A 21,369-nucleotide genomic window follows, 5' to 3' on the forward strand; every position below is an offset into this window, starting at 1 on the left:
ACGCTCTGTGGTCGGACTCATCTCTGACTGTGCAGCAGAATAGGGAAATGATGGAAAGGGGAAGTTGGTGACTGGTGAGAGCGATAAGAAGATGTAGACTAGAGGACTGCAGAGCACTTAGAGGAGACCAGGGACAGGGTGAGTATCTGATCTATTCTTATATTTATGTAGTTTTATGGTAAATAATAGGATCAGATTTGTAAATTTGACCTCCTGGCCCTAATGCAAACTCTATATCCCTCCCATATCCATGTGTCCTCTATAATACGGGGGTCTTCTTATGTGTCAGGAGAACCTTTAAACTATTACTACCCAAAAATATTTGAAGTTATATACATGTTATATGGATTTGTGTCTTCGATTACATCCAGTGAGGTATCAACCCCTGAAGGATCACCGAATTTTTGTTATTTGTGTTTCTGTTTTCTCACTTCCTGTTTTTAAAAATCCATAAACTTTTTCAAAGAGCTTTAACTAGGAAATTGCACTTCCTAATGTCGGGATTTCATATTTCAGGCCGGTTACTGGGGAGCTGAATTTTTTTTTTAAATGTAATGAAATTGTAGATAAACGAATTTGTGCCAAAGTTTTTATGGTTTTAACCGTGATCTCAGAATGACACCTCCGATTTATTCCTGGGGTCAGCACAATTAAGGAGATACCACATGTATATAGGTTTTATTATCTTTTAATAGATTTTAAAAAATTAAAAAAAAATCTTTATTGTGCCCTTTTATGACACCAATAACTTTTACCTGTGTAAGGTATCATTTTTGGAAGGACGTGATGACTTTTTCATTCCTTCCATTATCAGGAGTGAAAAACTTTTTGATCACTTTTTATTACATTTGTTATGTGTTGAAAAGTGGCAAAAAGTAGCGTTTCGGAAATGCGGGCGCAATTTTCCATTACTGGGTTCACGGCCAGGTTGATAGATCTGAACTTTTGGAATGTGGTGATATAAACTTGTTACGATTTAACTTGTTTATTATCAATCAGTTCTAGAGAAACGGGTGAATGGTCAATTTTTAGGGTTTTTCACATTTTTTTTATATTTTTTTACGATTTTTAAGACCGTCAAGTAGATTTTACTTTCAATAAATTTTTATTGAAATTTTTTAAATTTTACAAACATATACACAAAGGATAACATGACAAAAATTACATCAACAGTATTGTTCCTAGTATAACGAGACTGTCGTTCTAGGTTTGTAGGGCTTTATGTACGGCTTGGTAGCCGATGTTGTGTAGGCTTATATTCTATAAGGGTATCTAGACTCTATGTTATGACATACATGCATACTTTCAGAGAATGTAAGTTCTATATAAGATGTACAACTCTCATTTGGCTGAAGCGGATAGTCAGTACCAAACAATGTTTATGAACATCAGTGATAGTGGTCTCTTAGGAGGTAGGTATGCCATGAGTAGGGGGAAGTGAGGTCCGGGTTGGTCATGCTGACAATGAACCAAGGTAACTTTGCATAAAACACTACAAGTAAAACGGGTGGAGCATCCAGCCTAGGGTCATGAAGTCTTGATCTAATGCATGATATGTCTGGCCTGGGGTGGGGCACCATGAATGTTGGTGAAGGGGGGAGTAGGTGTATGATCCTGTTCACGGTGGGCGAAATCTGTTCGGGTGCATCTCGAGCCATGGTATGATGTTTGACAGCCCACATACGTTTGTGTATACAAATTTGGTGCATTAGAAATAGGACTTCTTCAGATTGCGGGGTGTCCGTGCATTTCTAATATCTGGGGAGAACCAGCTTGGTAGTTATGAGTAAGAAAGCTGTTAGGGTTATGTATTTTGGAGGGATCAGATTTAGGTCAAGGAAAAGTAGAGCCTGAGCTAGGGACGGACGAAAGGGGGTTCCAAATATAGTGTTCAATAAGTCAAAGGACTTTTCCCAATATTCAGTGATGCATGGACATTGCCATAGAACAGTGATGGCGAACCTTTTGGAGACAGAGTGCCCAAACTACAACCAATACCCATTTATACGTCGCACAGTGCCAACATGACAATTTAAGTAGTAGCTTATTGATCCCTGCTGTATCACAGGTTTCAATTGTATTGGCATCCTAAGTTCACCAATACAATAGAAAGATGATGGGGAAATTTGGATTGTAGCTTCCTAAAATAGGTGGGAGGTGCCTGGGAATATGATGCTCAGCCTTTCGGGGATAAGGTACCACCTTAGGATTGTTTGCATGGCCACTTCATAAAAGTTCATACACTTAAATGTGGAGTTTAATACTTGGAATGCTCTTTTCCATTCTAGAGAAGGATGGGCTTTTCTTACTTCTTTTTCCCACGTCAAAATGGGAGTGGATTTTACAAGGGAGTCTTTAGATCCCAATGCCCTGTAAATGTTTTGTAGTCCTGAATGGGATTTTCTCCAGGTGGCTATGGATGCTGTAATCAAGGTAGATGCCGTAATCAAGCTAATAAGAGGGCTCGGAGGTTCTTTGCTGGGGCGATATGGCTTTCAATGTGGGTCCAGTGTTTAGTTAGGTTGCAAGTCCACCATTCTCTTAGTTGTTTGATCTGCATGGTGGTGTAATAATCCTGTATGTTGGGATTCACTAAGGTCCAAGTGCCCGATATCCAGCAGGTGTCGCTGCTGCGCCGATGTCCGCCGGAGTCCACCTTCTTCGTCCTGGTACATGTAAGTGCGGATCTTGCGACACAAATTCTTTTTTAAATTCCACGTTTTTTCTTAATCCGACCCCCCGATTTCTGCCGTGTGAAAAGGCGGCGCCGATGCGACACAATCCAATCGCGTGCACCAAATCGGAAATATTCAGGAAACCCGACGAATGTGTGGTGTTCGGACCCTTAGTAAATGAGCCCCAATGGAACAAGCTATTCTAGGTCTGTGTTTGCTCCATATGTATTTCATTATTACAGCTTGGATTTACATAGCTCAGACTTAAACAAAGACATGAAAAGCAAAAAAGGAAAAAATACAATAAAATTAACACAAAGTTCAAAATAAAAGGCTGGGGAGAGGAGTATTGGGGAGCATGGGGATACTAGGCTGACTTGGCCTCTCCTTGTATCCATTGACTGTAGTTTAATTGCTCATCAGTATTTGCAGTGTAATAGTTTATGACTACGTAGTTTCCATATGATAGATTATAGGTCTCTAACACTCCGAACCGCTCCATTCCGTGGGTAGTTGGTGATATTGTTCGGTTTACATTCAATTGTCCGATACTGGGCGTTGTGCTTGGTGATAAGAGGAATGACAACCTTGTTATGAAGGTATAGGCACAGCGTATGGCTTCTATGCTGATGTTATTACCAGTACAGGTGTGAAGCTATGGAGTCAGAATTTTGGTGAATATTTTTGCACTATAATTTTCAACACTTGGAGTCACATCTCAATAACTTCATGTGGTCTCCAGTGGTGGAGGAATATCTTGAAGGGAAGACATTTTATACAATGGCTTCTTTAAGAGTATGATGGAGTTCAGTAAGATCTTTAGCCCCAAACGATCTCAAGGCCAACCACATGGTAGACACCAGAAGCAATGGGATGGAATGATACAACTGAAGTCAATGATAAGAAGCCAAGGGTCGAAACATTTCTCCATTTCTCTGTGCCAGAGCAAAGAAGCAACCATTGAAAAGCCAACTTAGCTTTGTTTTTCTTTGGCTAGAAATGGGAACTGTCTTTTTTTGGATGAGTAAGCAGGAGGTATGAAGACAGTGCTATGTTCTGATGGCCTCAAAATATCTGAATGTCTAATATTTTTATGCAAAAATGATATCGTAAATCAATAAAAAGAAGAAGATAACAAATTAAGAAAGAGGAAGTAAAGGAAAATATCTGGGAAGAAATGACAATAGACAAAGACGTAAGACTGTGGGAGATAAGTGGTAATAAGCTGCTTGTAAAATAAATAGTGATGTAGGGGCTCTGCCCCTCTCACCCCGGAGCACTCGGATTTAAGCTGTGTATGCACCATCCCCCTTTGCTGGACAGTTAGTCTGCACAACTCTTTCTCAGTATATTTTGCTCTTCTTGCTTACACCTGTTTTCTATATTGGCTACGCTCCGGTCTATTCGATTCTGTACTTTACTTGCTATGTAGTTGTGTCTTGGATCACTGATCCTTTATGTTTCATTTTTTTGTCTGTCTTGTTACATGTTTACAGTTATTGGCCACTGTTTAGGGTTGACCCAATAAGCAGGTGACCGTTTGGGGGGCTCAGACTGTCCTTGTCCATGTCCTGCCCTTAAGGTTCTATTTAGTGCCAAAGAATGGTCAGAACATGTTTTCATTGCATTTATTTTGATCATTACATACAACCTGTCAATCATTAAGGGTTTATGTCCCAAGTATTGTTGGTAGATTTTGAGAAGATGAGGAAGTGTTTGTCCAAATTTAAATTTGCACCTGAATTAATGAAACGTGTGGGGTAGGGATATCCTTAGATAATGTATGACATCATGGAAAGGCAGTAGAAATACAAAACAATACAATAAAACTTTATTGATCCCTGAGGAAGTTGCCGTGTGCATAACTCCGACATGAACAAAGACATGAAATACAAGAAATAAAAAAATACAATAAAAATGAACATCAAGGTTTTGGGGGGGAACAGGGGACTAGTACCCTGACTCTGCCTCCCCTTGCATCCACTAACTGTATAATTTGATTGCTTTAGGTAAAAAGGAGATGTGAAACCTCGTCATCCGGCAGCTGATCTGCAGATACCGGTCACTTATCATACTCCGTTTTTGGAGCACTAATCCCCATCCTGGTTCACATTCACACATCTAGTGATCTTGCCACTTGATCTCTACTTACTGGTGGCAAATTGAATAAACTTTTCACACAATATGGTAATTTCCAGAAGCAGTGACTAATTTCGTATTGCTCCTCCTATCAGCTGTGAAGGCGCTCATCCTGTTTGACAAAGGTCGATGTAATCTTTAGTTTCAAAGAACTCCTGAACAGTGACAGGTTCCAAGAGTCTATGCTGTGCTGATTTTAAAATTGCCTTTGTCAGCATTCTGTATAATGGCTCCTTGCCAGCAGCATGTGGTGAGTCCCAGGGGCGAGCCTATGTCAGTCTTCTCTCCTCCACAGTCATCAAGCACCACACTCCCCCCTTTCCCACTTCCTGTCATGAGCATTGATTAGGCAGGGGAGGGGAATTGTGTGGAGGAGACTGCGATACAGGCCCATAAACTACTGCAGCTGCCCCTCCCTCAGGACTCACCACATGCTGCTGCCAGGGAGCCAGGTATTTTGAACTTATTATTTGATTTCCACACATAAATGTATGTAACTTTTAAAATTATTAAGTTTTGGTAGTAATACCAGGAAATGTCTGGTAAAGAAAAGCAGCAGGTGAAGATGTGTTATTTATTTAGAGAGTAATGCAACTTTTCGACATGGTGTGAAGTATGTAAGATTATTTTCCTAACGGTAACTATTTGATATTGCTATGTTGCCTACCTATTAGATCTATCAATTGGGAGTAACTAGTGACCCTTCTCTTTGTTAGTTACTTGTAGGCTACACATTAAGAATTATTGTGTTAAATGATGGTGACATACATTGTCATTGCTCACGATGGGGGTCATTTACTAAGGGCCCGAATCGCACATTTTCGTCAGGTTACCCGAATTTTTCCGATTTGCGCCGAATTGCCCTGGGTTTTTGGCGCATGCGATCGGATTGTGGGGCATCGACGCCGGCATGCATGCGACCGAAATCAGGGGGCAGGTAAGTGGGATCCTATTCCTGGTGCAGGTAAGTGTGGCGGCCACCGTGGGAAAACCCGACGGATTTGGAAAAACCGCCGTTTTTTTTTAAAAAATGTGTCGCTTGACAGGTACTTACCTGCACCAGGAATAGGATCGTGAACTTCAGTGCACTCTAACAGACTTCAGCGCAGCAGCGACACCTGGTGGACACCGGGCGCACTACCTTAGTGAATCCCGGCAGAACCCGAATCCTCCTCTGGGATCGCGCCGCTGAATCGTGACTGGACCGGGTAAGTAAGTAAATCTGCCCCAATAAGTCTTCATTTTTGGGATTCCGGCGCATTGGCGCCGGCATGTATGCAACGGAAATCAGGGAGCATGGCCGTCGGAAAACCCGACGGATTCGGAAAAACCGCCGTATTAACAAAAAGTTTTTTTAAAAAAACCACTTTATTTCATAGTGCAAAAAATACATTAATCCAACGGTTAAAAAAATATATCATTCGTGGAATAATGAATTTCCCTTAGTTAATTCACCAATTGAACAGCGACACCTGGTGGACACCGGGCGCACTACCTTAGTGAATCCCGGCAGAACCCGAATCCTCCTCTGAGATCGCGCCGCTGGATCGTGACTGGACCAGGTAAGTAAGTAAATCTGCCCCAATAAGTCTTCATTTTTGGGATTCCGGTTAAGTCTTACAAATTGGGGGTCATTTACTAAGGGCCTGAATCGCTTTTTTTTTGTCGGGTTTCCGGAAAATTACCGATTTGCACCAAATTGTCCCAGGTTTTTGGCGCACGCGATCGCATTGTGGCGAATTGCATGCACCCAACGGAAATCAGGGGGCGTGGCCGTCGGAAAACCCGACAGATTTGGAAAAAACGTTGTATTTTTTTTTTAAAAGTGTTGCTCGACACGCACCTACCTGCACCCAGGATAGCTTGGTGAACTTCAGTGAACTCCAACGGACTTCAGCGCAGCAGCGACACCTGGTGGACATCGGGCTCACTACCTTAGTGAATCGCCAGAAGACCCGAATCAGTGTCGGAGAACCCGCCGCTGGATCGCGAATGGACCGGGTAAGTAAATCTGCCCCAATAAGCACCAAGATTTACACACCTTGATGCAACTAAATAAAAAAAAAAAAACTCTATTTCACAGTGCAAAAATTACATTAATCCAACAGTTAAAAAATATATCATTCGCGGAATAATGCATTTCCCATAGTTAATTCACCAATTGAACAGAAATTCATACCCCAAAAAATCATCGCAAATAGATACAAAACAAGAGAGTAGACCAATGCAGTCACTTACTGTAAGGGCCATGGATATAAACTGGGCAATTTGTGAAATTTGAGGTGAGTTTTGGCAGCCCCTGTCTCATCTTAATGTGATACTGTAAGAAATGATTTCTAAAAGGGGTATTCCTCCCACGAAGATACGTTTCTTATATGTTCTCAGGATAACAAAATAACACATTCACTGTTATTAATAAAAATACAACATTTCACAGATATAAGTCCAACTTGTCTCTATCAATCCCACTGTGCACAATTTCAGTTGCCCCTAGACACGACCCTGTAACTTCTCTTAGGGTCGGGCGGCCATCTTGGATGAGATCATTGAGCTGAGTTTTTGTATGTCTCTGCTCTGAGCCTGTAGCCCCGCCCCCTGCACGGAGCTCACAGACTTATCACATCCTGTCAGCACATGGTGAGCAGAGAGAGGGGCTGCAAACTACAAGCTACAAGGAGATAAGTGATCCAGGGGAAGGGGGAGGCAGGCACAGGACTGTGAGATGCAGCAGTGCCCAGAGTGTAACAGTCTAATGGTCTACCAGCCTCTGTGTAATTCTCTCATGCGTCACTGATCTGTCTGTGTGTCAGTGTGTAGGTACAATATCAGAAGCCAGATGAAAGTGCATATACACCTTGTACCCTGATGAACTAACCACATTGTCACCCCAGAAAGTTAGATGGATAGTACAATAATGTATCTCCTTATAGAAGCCCCGCCCACATTCTGGGATTTTGCACTGAGCAGCCTAGGGAGTGATAGGAGATAAAATAGTAATAAAAATGAGTACAATTATAAAGTAAGGGGTTAAAATGATCTTTATTGTGTTAACATCACTAGGGGATTGAAATGTGAAAATTTTATTTTGTGGGAAATTATGAATTGTGAGTTATCATAATTCATTTTTATTGTATTTTTTTGATAACCTCATTGTATATGTACACATTGTAATTTAGGACCTTATCTAATTCCAGCCAAATAAATGGAAATTTAACAGGGAACTCCTCTAATATTTGTCTTGGAAAGGAGCCAAGACATGAATTCATGTAAATGATTGACACACTGAGACTTATCCTAGTTTATGTGTTCTCTTGCACTGTTTGACAAGGCAGCGTAGCAAAGAGACGCATGCGCAGTGAGCAGTGAGGAGCGGCGGGCCACCTCTCTGCTCACTGTGCATTTCAGAATTAACCCTATGTCACGAGTGGAAGCTTTAATAGAGGGAGGTTGTGGAAATGGAATAATAATGAGCCAGGGGATGGGCCATTCAAACTAGAAGCCAAACATTATCTTTTCGGAAAGCACAGCCCCCGGGACTTCAGTATGTGAACTGGCAGGGAGCTAGTTTTACTTTAGCATTCAATATTTCTGTAACCAATGCATGTGCAGGATATTTAAAAACACATTTACGAAATATTATTTACTGTCTATTGTAAGCTGTCCCCATTGAAAAAGATCCCTCTGGTAACAGGTTCCCATTAAGCATCAATGTCTTAAGTCTCCACATGTCTGCAAGGCAGCCTTGATTGGCAAAGTCTCCATAAGGAGAGCTCTTATTTCTCATATATTTTGGCTTATGTGCAGCCAAAAGAAAGGCTTAACCCCCGGCTATTTTTGGTTTTCTCTTGAGGCTGCAGAAATCTATGTATGTGATGAATCTTTACTTGTAATGTTATAAAGGCCAGCATGCCGGTAATAAGATGTAATAATAATGATGTAAGACGTTCCATCAGTGACTTATGTTCTATTTTACTCTTACAGAATAACAGGACGGACACAAAGTGAGATCTAAAATCACTACATAATCACCTGAGAATCATCTCAGTGTCAGGATGAGGCACATAAAGCTCAGCAGCACGGGGGTCAGTCTTGTGGTCATCCTCCCTCTCTTCTGGATAGGTAAGTGCTATGTACTGATATCATTACATGAGTTCTTATAGGAATACACAATAACCAATAGATTACAAATATCAGTACAAAGGAAAACTAAGAGTTTCTCTGTGAATTAAACACTGATCACACATTTCATACGGCTGCCTCAGTCTCCTCTAGATCCTTGTTTTGGCGATCACTACCGATCCCAATCTGTAAGTTATTAATTATTTTTGTGTTAAAATCCATATAATGGGGCACATTTACTTACCCATCCTGCATGATCTCCGAAAGTGCATTGTCCATTCGGAATGCCCTGTGCCGCTAAGATTCACAAAGATCGTGCGCCCGATATCCTGCATGTGTCGCTTCCCCACTCAGGTCGGCCAGAGTTCACCTTCTTCTTCCCGGTGCATGTAAGTGCATTGTCCGTGTATAATGCGCTGTGCGGGGAGTCACTAAGATCCTGCGCCCGATATCCTGCATGTGTCGCTTCCCCGCTCAGGTCCCCGGAGTTCACCTTCTTCTTCCTGGTGCATGTAAGTGCATTGTCCGTGTATAATGCGCTGTGCGGGGAGTCACTAAGATCGTGCGCCCGATGTCCTGCATGTGTCGCTTCCCCGCTCAGGTCCCCGGAGTTCACCTTCTTCTTCCTGGTGCATGTAAGTGCATTGTCCGTGTATAATGCGCTGTGCAGGGAGTCACTAAGATCGTGCACCTGATATCCTGCATGTGTCACTTCCCCGCTCAGGTCCCCGGAGTTCACCTTCTTCTTCCTGGTGCATGTAAGTGCATTGTCCGTGTATAATGCGCTGTGCGGGGAGTCACTAAGATCCTGCGCCCGATATCCTGCATGTGTCGCTTCCCCGCTCAGGTCCGCCAGAGTTCACCTTCTTCTTCCCGGTGCATGTAAGTGCATTGTCTTGCAACACAATTTTAAAGTTAAATACCCGTGCTCAGTCTCAATCAGACGCATTGTCCAACGGCCGCCCCCCCCCCCCCCCGATTTCCGTCGCATGAAAGCCGGTGCAATTGCGCCAAAATCCCCAGTTAAATACCTGTCCCAGTGGTGCAATCCCCAAAAACATCGGAATATCCGAGGAAAGTGCCCTCAGTAAATAGGACCCAATGCGTCCATGTTCCATAAACTAGCAGCATTGTCCATGCATAATTTATGCCCTTGGCCCAATTTATAAACATAGCTACTTGCTATAAAGTAAATGGATGAGCTTGAAAATGAATGTTTTATAAACCCCTTAAAGATTAAAGGGGTGGTAATACTTTGATTAAAACTCTGCAGGTGGGCTGGAGGGGGAACTGTTAAAAAGTATGTGCAGTTGTTTACAAAGCCAGAGCACCTCTGCTCCAACAACTTCCGTCGGCCTGGCATGTCCACCATCTCCTGGCCCGGCACTCTACTAGGAGTTGAGACAGGGGATGGGTGGGAGTGCCATGCCGTTGGAAGCAGTCTAGGGACTGGGAGTACTGAAGGGGGTCAGTAAAGGTTTGTGTTTTTTTTATAGCCCCCCTTTCCTCAGCCCACCTGCAGAGTTACATTATATTTGAACAACCCCTTTAAGGATTGCGTAAGCCAGGATGATTCTAATATAGAAGATTATATAGGATACGGCTGAAAAAGGCTCACTATCTGCTTTTTAGAAGGAAAATCAGTATATAATATTAATGTTATGGTACCACACCCCTGCATTACTCCATAGGCTCAATCCAGACATCCCTGACCTACGCTGGAGATGAGACTCCCCAGGAGATTCCTTATACCATATTTTTAAGAAGTGTAGAAATATCCATCCGCTTTGGGATACTGTACATTCCATACTAGAAACACTGAGGAAGACGTCCATACTGGGACTCCCCCCCTCCATGCCTGGGTAAACTGAGGTCAGAACCGGCTTAAGGATCTCAATAGGCCCCTGGGTGACAGAGCCTCAGTAGGCCCCTTTGCAATAAACTCAGGTGGCAGAATTGACAATCCGGAAACTAAAACAGTCAACTGTTCCCTAAAATATTTCTTAGTTTATTATCCTAAAGAGCCCCCTTATGGATTATTTTACATACATTTTACATAAATCCCCCACATAGGCTGCTGGGGACTGAGATTGGGCCATGTGGGCCCTTCCAGCAGCTGTGAGATCCTGTGAGACCTACCTCGAACAACTTGTACACTTTGAGGGGAATTTATCAAACATCGGCGTCTGTGCACCGGCTTGTGATAAAGATGACCACGCCCTTGTCCCACTGGATGTATCAATAGAATGTAATTATAGATTGAGGATTAACAGTTTGTCAATTTGATACATGTAATATATACAATTTGTAATAATTCCATCCCATCTCCTCCTGCAGGTGTCACATGTCAGGTACCAGGATATTCTATTAATGTGGCTTCTAGTGTCAGTGTCCAGGAGGGTCTCTGTGTCTCCATTCCTTGTACCTTCACTGCTGAGGGTGTCAGCACATTCACGAATGCTATTGGATTATGGATAAGAACAGATACCAATCCATGGCATATTGTAGCCAGTAATGATGAATCCAGACCTGGGGAAAAACCAAACTTCCATCTGACGGGAAATCCGGATACCGGAAACTGCAGCCTGACCATAACTGACGCCAGGAGAGGAGATGAGGAGACATATTACTTCCGGTATGAAAACAGGAAAGACTCTACAAAGAGTTATAGCTATACATCCGCAAAACACAATAAACCACGTATCACTGTGACAGGTAAGTGCCAGTGACCCTGCAGGATCCTGCAGTAATGACCTGATATAACTGATATCTTTATAATATGCATCACTGGACATGGATCATTGTGATAAGCTAAACTGGCGCTATGTATCCATTCTACTGAATTACCTTTCTATTGGGTCTCTGATTACTGCAGGGAAACTTCATATAAGTTACAGATATGGGACAGTGGGGGGGGGGGTTTACATTAACAAATTAAAGAGCCATATTATAACAGACCTGAAAGGGAGGTGAATAAAGAAAGAGTGGGCACCAGGTTTGGTAAGTAGCTATGCCGATTACTTATTCAGGTTTAATTTTCTGAGACAAATGTTTATTCACTTATTCTTTCAATTTTAAAGGGAACCAGGGACCTCATTTTCCCTATAGACCGGCTGCAGGAGCTCATTACAGCTACATTGCGTAGATGCCTTTCTGCCTTCTCTAAACATTTGCATTACAATATAATTGTGTGTTATAATTTACCTGGCTTTATGACAGAATCCACTGTGTAGTCCCAGGGGTTGGGCTTTGGTATGGATGCTTTTCAAAAAACAACATGTGACTTGCTGCAGACTCCTCAGCCCTCACCTTTTTTCCCCTCTCCCACTGATGTCACCAGGCTGTGAGCTCTGTGAAGGAGCAGGAGGGAGGAGCTGTAAAGGAGCACAAAGGTGGGGGCTGAGAGCTGGGGAATCTGCAGCACAGACAAGTCACATGTTGTTTTTGAAATGCATCCAAACCAAAGCCCAACCCCTGGCACTACACAGATGATTCTGTCATAAAGCCGGGTAAGTTATAACACACAATTATATTGTGATTCAAATGCTTAGAGAAGGCAGAAAGACATCTGTGCAATGCAGCTGTAATGAGCTCCTGCAACCGGTCTGTAGGGAAAATGAGGTCCCTGGTTCGCTTTAAAATTGAAAGAATAAGTTAATGGACCTTTGCCCCAGAAATTATCTTGGAACTGATTGCAACTTTTTGCGACTTTTGTTTTTAAGTTTCGCAAATTCATTACCGACCAAACGCCACTTGTACCAATAAACAAAAACCACTAAGATACATCTGACCAGCAGGAAAGACAAGACAAAGCCAATACATGAGCCCCTACTTATCATCAAAAATCAACAACTAAACTTCACACAAAGCCGAGAACAATACATAATATATAAAGTAAATATAAAATCTATGTCTTGGGCACTGGTTCTACGCAGCTCCATGGGGGTCATTTACTAAGGGCCCGATTCGCGTTTTCCCGACGTGTTACCCGGATATTTCCGATTTGCACCAATTTCCCCTGAATTGTCCCGGGATTTTGGCGCACGTGATCAGATTGTGGCGCATCGGCGCCGGCATGCACGCGACGGAAATCGGGGAGCGTGGCCGAACAAAAAACCCGACGGATTCGGAAAAACCGCCGCATTTAAAAAAAAAAATGTGTCGCGAAAATTGCACTTACCTTCACTCAGCCCAGCTCGGTGTATTCCAGTGCGTTCCGATGCTCTTCATCGCAGCAGCGCCACCTGGTGGACGGCGGAGGAACTACCTTAGTGACCCGAATCCAGTGCAGAGAACGCGCCGCTGGATCGCGAATGGGCCGGGTAAGTAAATCTTCCCCCGTGTGTCTTTATAGTTCCCGGATACAAGTCTTGTATACAGCGGCCATATTACTCATTGTTGCACTTGAAGAGGGAATTCATTCAATGTATTCGGATTGTATTGAAAACGTGGAGCTGGTAGAAAATTTATACTCTGCAGCAATGGATAAAGGAATAATATGATCTCTAGATTTGAAAACAGTATAATAATAGTAAAGGTAAATTAAGGTCATTTTTTTAAAGGACCATTTTGATCAAATTTTCATAAATTCAATTTATGCAAATATAGTAATAACCAGGATGACCAGGTCTTGACTGCAGGTCCATTGAATTTGCAATTTGAGATTCTTAGGAGGACGTTTATGTTCTCTTTGTTTGTTTTTGCCTATTTTTTTCCGTCTTCTTCTTTGGTAATTTATCAATCTCACTTTTTCCTTGTGTTAAATGTTTTTTTTTTCAGATCTCTTTTTGAGACACTTGTTACAAATGTCTCAAAAATGTTGTCTCAAGTGACTTATTTACATTTTCATCTTCAAGTGTGGTTTTATTTGGATTTTTTTGCACCATTCTTGCTTCGGATGCTCCGGTGTCTCTTCGGGTCCTTCGGGTCCTCTTTGGGTCATTCGGTTTCTCTTTGGCCCCTCTTCGGGTTGTTCTGCTCCTCTTCAGGTCCCTGAGCACGGCTGGCACACAGAATGACATCAGCTGCTTGCCGACATCATTGTTTATAAGCTGCCAGCAACACAAGGGGACCCGAAGAGGCACCAGAGCATTGGAAGCAAGAAGAGGACCTTCAGGGGCGTTGGAAAGGTACAGTGTACAGTGTACATTTTTTATAAAGTCGAGTATAAGTCGAGTATTCTTAGGAAAATCACATTTATTTATAAATACGCTTATTTTACAATAATACATTTTTGCTATTTTTTTCTGCTTTCTGTAAAAAAAACATACAGGGCAAAAAAATAATGGGGGTCATTTATTAAGGGGCCGATTCGCGTTTTCCCGACGTGTTACCCGAATATTTCCGTTTTGCGCCGCTTGTACTTAAATTGCCCCGGGATTTTGGCGCACGCGATCGGATTGTGGCGCATCGGCGCTGGCATGCGCGCGACGGAAATCGGGGGGCGTGGCCGAACGAAAACCCGACGTATTCGGAAAAACCGCCGCATTTAAAACCCGAAAATGTGTCGCATAAGGACCGCTTACCTTCACCTGGTCCAGCTCGGTGCATTCCGGCGCGATGAGTTTACTTTCAGCGCAGCAGCGCCACCTGGTGGACGGCGGAAGAACTACCTTATTAAATCCCGGCCGGACCCGAATCCAGAGCGGAGAAGCCGCCGCTGGAACGCGAATGGACCGGGTAAGTAAATTTGCCCCAATGTGTCTTGTTCACACAAACTTAATTTGCTGCCTGATCAGTCCCCATAGATGCCTTTGGCATCAGGTCATGGTGCGGTGAACATACACTCTCTCACCACATCGTGACCATGCATGGAAAAATATAAGACAAGTGCTATAATTTGCTGTGCCCCTGCCACTCGTTCTTCTATGGAGAGGGGAGGTGAGAGGAGCACTCACCCTTCCTCTCTGCTGCACCCAGCTGGATGCTCTGAGAGCATCTGTTTGTGTGCATCAAGACTAATACTTATAGTATATACTCGAGTATAAGCTGACCCAAGTATAAGCAGAGACGCCAAATTTTACCACCAAAAACTGTGAAAACCTATTGACTCGAGTATAAGCCGAGCATGGGAAATGCATTGGTCACAGCCTCCAGTATATAACCATCCAGCCCCCTGTAGTTTATAGCCATCCACCAGTAGTATGTAGCCAGCCAGCCCTATGCAGGATATAGTCAGCCAGCCCCCAGTAGTTTATAGCCAGCCCCAAGTAGTATACAGCCAGCTAGCCCCATGTAGTATACAGCCAGCCAGCCCCATGTAGTATACAGCAAGCCAGCCCCAAGTAGTAAACAGCCAGCCCCCCAGTAGTATAGAGCCAACCAGTCCCCAGTAGTATACAGCCAGCCAGCCTCCATGTAGTATATAGACAGACAGCCGCCAAAAGTAAACAGCCAGCCAGCCCCCAGAAGTATACAGTCAGCCAGCCCTCAGTAGTATACAGCCATCCCCCATGTAGTATACAGCCTGCCAGCCCCATGTTTACAGCCAGCCAGCCCCCAGTAGTATACAGCCAGCCAACCCCATGAAGTACACAGCCAGCCAGCCCGCATGTAGTATACAGCCCGTCAGCCCCATGAAGTATACAGCCTGCCAGCCCCCTGTATTATACAGCCAGCTAGCCCCCATGTAGTATACAGCCAGCCCCATGTAGAGCACAGCCAGCCCCATGTAGTATACAGCCAGCCAGCCCCCTGCAGGATACAGCCAAACCGGCCAGCACATAAAAAAATAATCTTACATACTTACTCTCCGACGCCTATCTTCTATGCTACATCTAAGTGTGCGCCGGCCAGCAGATTACAGATTACATGGACGCGTCTCTGCTGGCTACTAGAGCATATTGGAGATAGAAGAGGAGGAGCCGTGCCGTGAATCGGGAGCCGTGTGGAGCATCGGGTACGCCAGAGGGTGAATTTGAGTCAATGTGAGGCTTTTCAGCACATTTTTTGTGCAGTAAAACTTGGCTTAAACATGAGTATATACAGTACTTCATTTATATTTAACCATTTCATTACTGGGCAATTTTCCAGTTTCGGATTTACGCTTTTTACTTCCCTCTTTCCACAAGCCATATCTTTTCTATTTTCTCGTTTACAGAAACATACGAGGGCTTATGATGTGCGGGACAAATTGTATTTTCTGGTGGCATCATTTTATATTTTTTGCCAGAAAAACAATATTCTTACTGCCTTTGTTTTTACATCTTTTCCTGTGCTGTCCAAACTTACCTCACTTTTATTCATTGGGTCGGTACGATCACAATGATAGTAAATTTATATAGCTTTTATTATGTTTGCAATACTACAAAGATTAAAATCTTTTGTGAAAAAAAAATTCTTGCCATATTCAGACAGCAACACATTTTTTGGCTGTGTAAGGTGTCATTTTTGTGGGACAATCTGATGTTTTCATTGATAGCATTTTGGGGACTGTACGGCCTTTTGATCCCTTTTTATTTACATTTTTATATGTTGCAAAACCGCTAAAAAAAAGACGTACTGGGCATTTGGGCGCAATTTTCCTTTACAGGGTTTATTATAATAATAATCATTTTAATATTTTGATAGATTGTACATTTTGGATGCGGAGATACCTAACATGTTTATGATCTTACTTATTTTTTTTAACTGTTCTAGAGAAATGGGTGTTATTTAAATTTAAAAAAAAATTATATTATTTCAGACCCCCTAGGGTTACATTACCCTAGGGGGTCTGAAATAATATATTTTTTTTAATTTAAATAACCATTTTTCTAGAACAGTTAAAAAAATAGGTAAAATCTGATTACTCATGCTATATACTGCAAAACTGTAGTACACACTGGCAATTGACAGCTATATCAGCTTTAAGCAGGTTCCTAGCTGTCATGGCATCAAATTGGCAAAGATGGTTTCACCCATTCGACTGCTGCATCTGACATGTTATCTGCTATGATTGGTGCCAGCACCCCCTGCGGCAGTTACTGGCAGGTATCAACTGTGCAATAAAGCGGATACCTGCCCCGTATAGAGAGGGCTCAGCCCGTGAGCTCTTCCCATACTTCCTTTACTGTTGCACAATATATATATAGCAGTAAGGAGCTGGTAAAGGGAACCTGTAACTACATTTTCACAAACACAGCTAGTGACAGGTTCCCATAGATTCCTATTAACTAACTTAAAAATCCTTCTTTTAGCTTAAAATTGTTTCCCTTACATCCCCAAAAGCCAACTTTATCTTATATTACCTGGCATTAGAGGAGACATGTTCTGCTCATCTGACCCCTCCCATCTACTCCTACCCATGCCTTTTCTAAATATTCAGCATTCTAAATATTCAGCATTCACACCTCTACCCCATGTATGTATCTGATCCCATGAAATCACAGCAGCCTCCATGGAGGAGGGGGAGGAGTAGAAGTCCATAGAGGTTGCTGTGATTTCATGTTATCAGATACATACATGGAGATGTACATGTTGCAGATGTAATAGGACCTTAGATGACATCACCCTAAATACATGACTTTAAGTGTCCAATGATGTAACAAAGCTCTCTGTCAATGTTCCAGACTGTAGCATAGGCAGGGCAATGCAACAACCAATGCATATTCAGGACCTCATTGGACTCACTAAGTTTACTAACTAATTTTTTGCAGCCATGGAAAGGAACCATTTAGAAACCAACACAAAACCACAAAAAAAAAACTAGAAATACTCACCTCTGCTCCTCTTGATGTTGATCCTGGCCCTGTCATCACTAGTCTTGACATTGGATTTTGTGGATTCACCTAGAAAAGAAATTTATAATTAGTAGCATGGAGCGTGTGGACAAGTTGTCCGGTGCTCTGGGCTGCTAATTATACACGCCCTCGCAACCTCCCTCTCCCACGCTGAATTCACATCCCTTGCATGACATCACCACCCTCTCCCATGCTCCCAGCGATGGAGGGTGCAAGGATGTGCATAATTAGCAGCCTGAAGCACCAGACATCTTCTCTTTTCTGGGTGATCCAGCGTGTCAAGACTAGCGATGGACAGCACCGGGATCAAGATGAAGAGAAGCAGAGGTGAGTATTTCTAGGTTTTTGTGACTTTTGAGTGTTTGATTTCCTTTAAGCTTGGAGACAGCTGTCTAGTACTAGTTACTCCTCTCATAATACAACTTTTATCACAATTATTGTTCCTTGTGTAGACCTCACAGAAGAACCGGTCATCTCAGATCTTGGGACAGTGATTGCTGGTGTGGAGAAGACAGTGACCTGCTCTCCTCCTGGGAACTGTCCTGCTACATCCTTAACTTTCCAATGGAGGAAGAGTAATGTCCCTGATATCTGGAGGGAGAATTCACCTGCTATAACATTTACCCCTTCACTAGATGATAATGGCACAACCATCACTTGTGAGATGACGAACTCCAAGGGGACGACGACTCAGAGAACTATCCGTCTTAATGTCTATAGTAAGTCTATATGTTATACGTTTTAGTCATCTTTTCCGGCAGTGATCATTAGAAATTAAGAAAATTCTTCACTAGGTCCTGAATTTAGAGAAGGCCATATCCATCAGCTAAGGTTTGGGTATAATATAGAAGCAGTTAAGTCATGGACTCACAATATGATGTTTCTTTTACAATACAAACAATCCATACAATATCAGATACAAAATTGCTTACATGAACAAAAAAAAAAAGAATTACTGTATATACTCGAGTATAAGCCGTCCCAAGTATAAACCGAGGCCCCCAATTTTACCACAAAAACCTGGTAAAACCTATATTTTTTTACTCGAGTATAAGCCGAGTTTCGGTTTTTTAGCACATAACTAGGCTTATACTCAAGTATATATGGCAATCCCTTTTTAAGGACATTAAAATGTCCTAATATAATATAATAAAATATACAATCAGAAAACAGGTTTCAGGGATTCTGGTTTATTCCACCTAAAAACAATTTCTGCTCTGGTGGCTGCAAATATTTAACTTACTGCCCCTGGTAATTTATAAGGTGTATCTTCTATCCCTATCTTTATCATCACCATTTTTGGGCTCAGATTTTATTTTTGTTATTATTCACTTTCTCCAGCAGGTCTTATCATAGTTGATGAATATTTTAGCTAATCTTTTAAGCAATAAATACCAACCTAACTGAATAATTTAAAGGGGTCTCATCGTCTGGGCATTCACATTCTGTTTCATTAATCTGCCATATATAAACATTTCTTCAATTGGATGTTATAAAAAAAAAATTAACTGTGTGAAGATTATTTCTCATAAATGTAGTGATATGGTCCCTTAGAAACAAGACTGTGTCCTTGGATACGACCACCTCTGCTGGAGGGATTCCACAAAGAAACAAAAGTTTTTTGTATATGAAATGTCTGGGAGTTACTGCATGTCCCACAGCCGTCCTGTGGTAATGATCGCTGAATCTAGGAGGTCAGGCAGGACTCAATAGCGAATGTCTGGCCTCCAGTGCCAAAATGTTAGGTGGTCGTATCCGAGGAAGCCATCTTGTTTCTAAGGGACAACAGGATTACATTTATGAGAAATTATCTTCACACAGGAACATTTTTAGTAATAACATCCATTTGAAGAAATGTTTATATATGGCAAATGAATTTAATTAAATGTAAATGTACAGATGGGAAGACCCTTTTAAGTATTTTCTAGATGGTTAATGCAAATATACAATTTATACAAAAACTTTACAGCTCTAAGCCAGGTTTGGATATCACAGTTTTATAAAGGTGTTCTTCCCATTTTGACCTGTAGTTTAGTTTTTATTTCACGTACAAACGTACAAAATTTACATTAATGTTTTAATTTGTCTTTTATTTTATTAAGATGTCGCATGATCCACAGGACCCTTCGTAAATAAGCCCCTGTGTCCGACTTGACATGTAAAGCAAAACGACCGCGGTGTCAGCACCGATCGCAGGGTTGAAATGAACCCAAACTTCTGATTGAAGTCTGATTGAATTGAATTGAACCAGCAATGTTTGGTACAAACAACGACTATTGTGGTTTGGGTCCTCTCATCAGTAGTAGCGTAGAGGTGCATGGTTGAGGTTAGAGTCCTTCACTTGCGACGCATATGATGTATTCAGCCTAATGCTGATGACAAGTTCCTCTCCTCTGTTTTGCTCAGATCAGTTGATGTTATTAATTAACTTTAGTAAGTCGGAGTTTCAGTGTAGAAAGGATGCAAGGCAAGTTCACACAGTGTAATGCGTTCCACAGCTTTCCTTAGCAGTGACGTAACTTGAAGCCAATGGGTCCAGTACGAAGTCTGTGCCGGGCCCCCGACTATAATCTATGCTTTATAGCACTGGTCTTCTCATATAGGAAAGTAACACCTTACGGCCCTCTAAGCGTCTTGGGTTCAGTGGCAACCGCATCCTCTGTACCCCCTTAAAGTTACACCCCTGCTCCATGAACTTTTATGATGGATCTTAATACCTTTCCAATCATTTCAGCTGTGCCACCGCTTATTGATGCTTATCAGACATGTTCATTTTGTATTTCAGGTCCTCCTAATATTACAATCACATGGGAGATCAATGGTAAGACAATTGGGGAGATAAAGATAACTTTTAGGGACCCTCATGTTTTGTGTCTTTGTACCATCTATAGGAGATATATATATATATAATGGTTTTGTCTATAGTAGACCATCCCTTTAAACTTTTTGTCATACTGTCTTAAGAGGCCTACACAAAGCAGAGCACTTCAGACAGTGTTAAATTGGTTTCCTTAAAAAAGTCCCTACAGCAATATGACTTTGCAGCACCCTCCTTTCCTTCAAAAATACTGATTGTATAGGTTCATAGCTACACCCAGGTCATCATAGGGTGGCGTCAGTAGACATAATGGTCATATGTAGCACCCAGTGGGGCACATTTACTTACCTGGTCCAGTCGCGATCCAGCGGCGCTTTCTCCGATGCTGATTCAGGTCTGCCAGGATTCACTAAGGTCCGTGCGCCCGATATCCAGCAGGTGTCACTGCTGCGCTGAGGTCCGCCGGAGTTCACCTTCTTCGTGAGTGCTGATCTTGCGACACAAATTCTTTTTTAAATTCCGCGTTTTTTCAGAATCTATCGGGTTGTCCGACGGTCACACCCCCCGATTTCTGTCACGTGAAAGCCGGTGCCGATGCACCGAAATCCGATCACGTGCGCCAAAATCCGATCGCATGCGCCAAAATCCCGGCGCAATTCAGCGCAAAACAGAAATCGTCGGGAAACCCGACGAAAGTGCCGATTTGGTCCCTTGGTAAATGAGCCCCAGTGTCTGCACCCGGTCTCCTATAAGGTCTATCTGCCGCCTTGTTCTCCATTCTTTGTTGTGTGTGCACTGCCTCTTTATAAACTTGAAATCTTTGCAGTTTTTTCCCAGCTCATCTCTTGCCAAAAATTGTAGCTTCCTCTAAGGACCAGGCTATTTTGCGTCTTCAGAA

General features: G+C 42.4%; 1 protein-coding gene across 1 annotated transcript in view; it reads left to right on the forward strand.

Moving 5' to 3' along the window:
• Nucleotides 1-21,369, forward strand: part of LOC140134566 (sialic acid-binding Ig-like lectin 13) — a 32,951-nt gene continuing 11,582 nt past the window's right edge. The window contains exons 1-5 of the mRNA XM_072154966.1: nucleotides 1-138; nucleotides 8,796-8,933; nucleotides 11,271-11,648; nucleotides 18,106-18,372; nucleotides 20,439-20,474. Coding sequence (XP_072011067.1) covers nucleotides 8,867-8,933; nucleotides 11,271-11,648; nucleotides 18,106-18,372; nucleotides 20,439-20,474 — 748 coding nt within the window. The 5' untranslated portion in view covers nucleotides 1-138; nucleotides 8,796-8,866. The remainder of the gene's footprint in view (nucleotides 139-8,795; nucleotides 8,934-11,270; nucleotides 11,649-18,105; nucleotides 18,373-20,438; nucleotides 20,475-21,369) is intronic.

Source organism: Engystomops pustulosus, chromosome 6 (genome assembly GCF_040894005.1).
Source record: "Engystomops pustulosus chromosome 6, aEngPut4.maternal, whole genome shotgun sequence".
In the NCBI taxonomy this organism is placed as follows: Eukaryota; Metazoa; Chordata; class Amphibia; order Anura; family Leptodactylidae; genus Engystomops; species Engystomops pustulosus.